The following is a 4,822-nucleotide window of genomic DNA, read 5'->3' on the forward strand; positions in this document are numbered from 1 at the left end:
GTGTGATCCCACGCGCAGCGCTGGGTGCACTGGGGTTCTCCCTGGGGCTGGGTGCCCGCACCCATGGGTGTCCCCGTGTCCCGTCCCCCCCCCCAGGGGAGCTCTACGTCGGGGGTGCGAGCCGGGCGCTGCTGGCCCGCCTGCCCAAGCTGGTGGCCTCGCGCGGGGGCTTCCAGGGCTGTTTGGCCTCCCTGGACCTCAACGGGCGCCTGCCCGATCTCCTCGGGGACGCGCTGCAGCGTGTGGGGCACGTCCAGAGAGGCTGCGACGGTGAGGGGCGAGCGGGGACACGGGGGGCACTGGGGGGTGGAGACAGCGGGGATGTGGGGGGGCACTAAGGGATGGGGGGCACCAAGGGATGAGAGACAGCGGGGATGTGGGGGGGGATGGGGGGCACCAGGGGATGGGGGGCACCAAGAGATGGAGACAGCGGGGATACAGGGGATGGAGGGATGGGGGGCACCAAGGGATGGGGGGCACCAAGGGATGGGGGGCACTGGGGGGGTGGAGACAGCGGGGATACAGGGGATGGGGATGGGATAGGTGGGGAGCAGGGGCACGGTGGGGATGGGGGGCACCAAGGGATGGAGACAGCGGGGATGTGGGGGGGATGGGGGGGCACCAACGGATGGGGGGCACTGGGGGTGGAGACAGCGGGGATACAGGGGTGGGGATGGGGGGCACAAGGAATGAAGACAGCGGGGATACAGGGGATGGAGGGATGGGGGGGGGAGCGGGGGATGGGGGGCACCAAGGGATGGGGGGCACTGGGGGGGTGGAGACAGCGGGGATGCAGGGGTTGGGGGTGCCATAGGGGGGAGCGGGGACACGGCCGGGATGGGGGGGCACTGGGGGGGTGGAGACAGTGGGGATGCGGGGGGTGGAGGGATGGGGGGGGAGCAGGGGATGGGGGGCACCAAGGGATGGAGACAGTGGGGATACAGGGGATGGGGATGGGATGGGGGGAGCAGGGGCACGGTGGGGATGGGGGCACTAAGGGATGGAGACAGCGGGGATGTGGGGGTGTGGATGGGGGCACCAAGGGGATGGGGACACCAGGGACCCAGTGGGGATGGAGGGATACGGGGTACAGGGACACAGTGGGGATGGGGGGACACTGGGGTACAGGGGGTAGGGGGGACCAGGGACATTGGGGGGGGGACGACAGGGGAATGGGGGGGACAGTGGGGGGATGGGGACAGTGGGGGACACAAGGGGAGCGGGACCCAGTGGGGATGGGGGGATACAGGGGACACCGGATGGGGGGAGCAGGGACACTGGGGGGGCAGGGAATGGAGGGAACAAGGATGGGGACACTTGGGGGGCACAGGAGGGTGCCTGGGTGTGCACAGGGGTGTGTAAGGATGCACATGGGGGTGCATTGGGGTGCACGGGGGTACAGGCAGGGCACACAGGGATGCATGAGGGCCGGGGGGGTGCATTGTGGTGCAAGGGGGATGCATTGGGGTGCAGGGGATGCATTGGGGTGCAAGGGGATGCATTGGGGTGTATTTGAGGTACATTGAGGTACATTGGGGTACATTGGGGTACATTGGGGTACATTGGGGTGCCCGGGGGTGACTCCCCCGGTGCCACAGGCCCCAGCACCACGTGCACGGAGGAGTCCTGCTCGCACCACGGGGTCTGCCTGCAGCAATGGGACGGCTTCACCTGCGACTGCTCCATGACCGCGCACGGCGGCCCCGGCTGCACCGAGCGTGAGTGCCCAGGGCGCTGTGGGGCCCTATGGGGCCCTGTGGGGCTCTATGGGGCAGCCGTGGGGCCCTTTGGGTCTCTATGGGTCCCTGTAGGTCTCTATGGGGATGCTATGGGTCTCTGTGGGGCTGCCATAGGTCTCTATGGGTCAGCTGTGGGTCTCTGTGGGTCTCTATGGGGCAGCCACGGGTCTCTGTGGGGCTGCCATAGGTCTCTATGGGGCTGCTGTGGGTCCCCGTGGGGCAGCCATGGGTCTCTGTGGGGCTCTATGGGGCTGCTGTGGGTCCCTGTGGGGCAGCCATGGGTCTCTGTGGGGCTCTATGGGTCCCTGTAGGTCTCTATGGGGCTGCTATGGGTCTCTTTGGGGATGCTATGGGTCTCTGTGGGGCTGCCCTAGGTCTCTATGGGGCAGCTGTGGGTCTCTATGGGTCCCTGTAGGTTTCTGTGGGGATGCTATGGGTCTCTGTGGGGCTGCCCTGGGTCTCTATGGGGCAGCCATGGGTCTCTATGGGTCCCTGTAGGTCTCTATGGGGATGCTGTGGGTCTCTGTGGGGCTGCCATAAGTCTATGGGTCTCTGTGGGTCCCTGTAGGTCTCTATAGGGATGCTGCGGGTCTCTGTGGGGCAGCCATGGGCCTCTGTGGGTCTATGGGTCCCTGTAGGTCTCTGTGGGTATGCTGTGGGTCTCTGTGGGGCTGCCGTAAGTCTCTATGGGTCCCTGTAGGTTTCTGTGGGGCTGCCCTAGGTCTCTATGGGTCTCTATGGGGCAGCCGTGGGTCTCTGTGGGTCTCTATGGGTCCCTGTAGGTTTCTGTGGGGATGCTATAGGTCTCTGTGGGGCTGCCCTAGGTCTCTATGGGTCTCTGTGGGGCAGCCATGGGTCTCTATGAGTGTCTATGAGTCCCTGTGAGTCTCTATGGGGATGCCGTGGGTACCTATGAGTCCCTATGGGTCTCTGGGGGTCCCTGTAGGTCTCTATCGGGATGCTATGGGTCTCTGTGGGGCAGCCGTGGGTCTCTATGGGTGTCTATGAGTGCCTGTGGATCTCTATGGGGCTGCTGTGAGTGCCTATGGGTCTCTATGAGTCCCTGTGGGTCTCTATGGGGCTGCCATGAGAGTCTATGGGTCTCTATGGGGCTGCTGTGAGTGCCTATGGGTCTCTGTGGGTCCCTGTAGGTCTCTATGGGGATGCTATGGGTCTCTGTGGGGCTGCTGTAGGTCTCTATGGGGCAGCCATGGGTCTCTATGAGTGTCTATGAGTCCCTGTGGGTCTCTATGGGGATGCTGTGGGTACCTATGAGTCCCTATGGGTCTCTATGGGTCCCTGTAGGTCTCTATGGGGATGCTATGGGTGTCTGTGGTGCTGCAGTAGGTCTCTATGGGTCTCTGTGGGGCAGCCATGCGCGTCTACGGATCCCTGTTGGACTCTGTGGGGCTGCTGTGAGTGTCTATAGGTCCCTGTGGGTCCCTATGGAGCAGCCATGGGACTCTATGGGTCTCTATGGGGCAGACATGGGTCCCTATGGCTCCCTGTGGGTCTCTATGGGGCAGCCATGGGTCCCTCTGTGTGTGTCTATGGGGCAGCCGCGGGTCCCTATGGCTCCCTATGGGTCTCTAGGGGGATGCCATGGGTACCTATGAGTGCCTATGGATCCCTTTGGGTCTCTATGGGGCAGCCATGGGTCCCTATGTGTGTCTATGAGGCAGATGTGGGTCCCTATGGCTCCCTGTGGGTCTCTAGGGGGTAGCTATGGGTCCCTCTGTGTGTCTATGGGGCAGCCATGGGTCCCTATGTCTCCCTGTGGGTCTCTATGGGGCAGTCATGGGTCCCTATGGCTCCCTGTGGGTCTCTATGGGGCACCTATGGGTCCTTCTGTGTGTCTATGGGGCAGCCGTGGGTCCCTATGGCTCCCTATGGGTCTCTATGGGGCAGCCATGGGTCCCTATGGCTCCCTGTGGGTCTCTATGGGGATGCCATGGGTACCTATGAGTGCCTATGGGTCCCTATGGTTGTCTATGGGGCAGCCATGGGTCCCTATGTGTGTCTATGGGGCAGATGTGGGTCCCTTATGGCTCGGGTCCTGTGGGTCTCTGCGATGCCCTATGGGGATGCCATGGGTACCTATGAGTGTCTATGGGGCATCCACGGGTCTCTATGGGGCAGCCGTGGGTCCCTATGGCTCCCTATGGGTCTCTATGGGGCAGCCATGGGTCTCTATGGGGATGCCATGGGTACCTATGAGTGCCTATGGGTCCCTATGCGTGTCTATGGGGCATCCACGGCTCTCTATGGGGCAGCCATGGTCCCCTCGGCCGTGGCCCCTCCCCCGCCAGCCCCTCCCCCCGCCCCTCCCCCCTCCCGCCCCTCCCGCTGCAGCAGCCGCCGCCGCCGCCGCCGCCCCACGGCCCCGCGCCCCACCGCGCCCCACCGCCAGCGACCGCCGCGCCCCGCGCCCCACAGCGCCGCAGCCGGAGCCGCGCAGGCCAGAGCCCCCCCCCCCCCCCCCCCCCCTTCCGCCTCCCGGCCCCATCCGCATCCTCATCCCCCGCCGCCCCACCGAGCCCCGCACCCCCCCATCCGCGCCCCACAGCATCCCCCGCCCCACATCCCGCATCCCCCGCCCCACATCCCGCATCCCCGCCCCACATCCCGCATCCACATCCCACATCCCCCGCCCGACATCCCCCCATCCGCCGCCCCGGAGCATCCTCCCGCCCCACATCCCGCATCCTCCATCTCCCCCGGGCCCATCTCCCCCCAGCCCCAGCCCCCACATCCCCATCACCTGCCCCACAGCCCCCATCCGCCTCCCCCCCAGCATCCCCCGCCCCACACCCCGCATCCTCCATCTCCCCCATCTCCCCACCTCCCCATCCCCCTGCCCCACATCCCCCATCCCCCCCGCCCCACATCTCCCCCCCCAACCTTCCCCCGGACGATGCTCGACCCCCTCTGAGCCCCCCCCGCGCCCCCCCCCCCGCCCTGGCCCCCCCCCGCTCCGGGGCCCCCCCGCGCCCCCCCCCCGCATGCGCTGAGCCCCGGGGGGGGGATCCAGAGCCCAGGGGGGGCCGGGACCCCCCGGGGACCCCCCGAGCCTGCAGGGGGGG

The 4,822-nt window shown here is 66.5% G+C and overlaps 1 protein-coding gene across 1 annotated transcript; it reads left to right on the top strand.

Moving 5' to 3' along the window:
- Positions 1 to 96: 96 nt before the first annotated feature.
- LOC130602129 (neurexin-2-like) lies at positions 97 to 1,718 on the top strand (the record flags this gene model as incomplete). Its single annotated transcript, XM_057414707.1, has 2 exons — positions 97 to 270; positions 1,599 to 1,718. Coding segments are annotated over 2 exons (294 nt in total), but the record flags the coding sequence as incomplete, so codon positions are not given.
- Between the last annotated feature and the right edge of the window lie 3,104 nt (positions 1,719 to 4,822).

The sequence above is a fragment of the Pezoporus wallicus genome, unplaced genomic scaffold, assembly GCF_028554395.1.
Source record: "Pezoporus wallicus isolate ANWC-B61680 ecotype Strahan unplaced genomic scaffold, APGP_CSIRO_Pwel_v1 contig_11673, whole genome shotgun sequence".
Taxonomy (NCBI): domain Eukaryota; kingdom Metazoa; phylum Chordata; class Aves; order Psittaciformes; family Psittacidae; genus Pezoporus; species Pezoporus wallicus.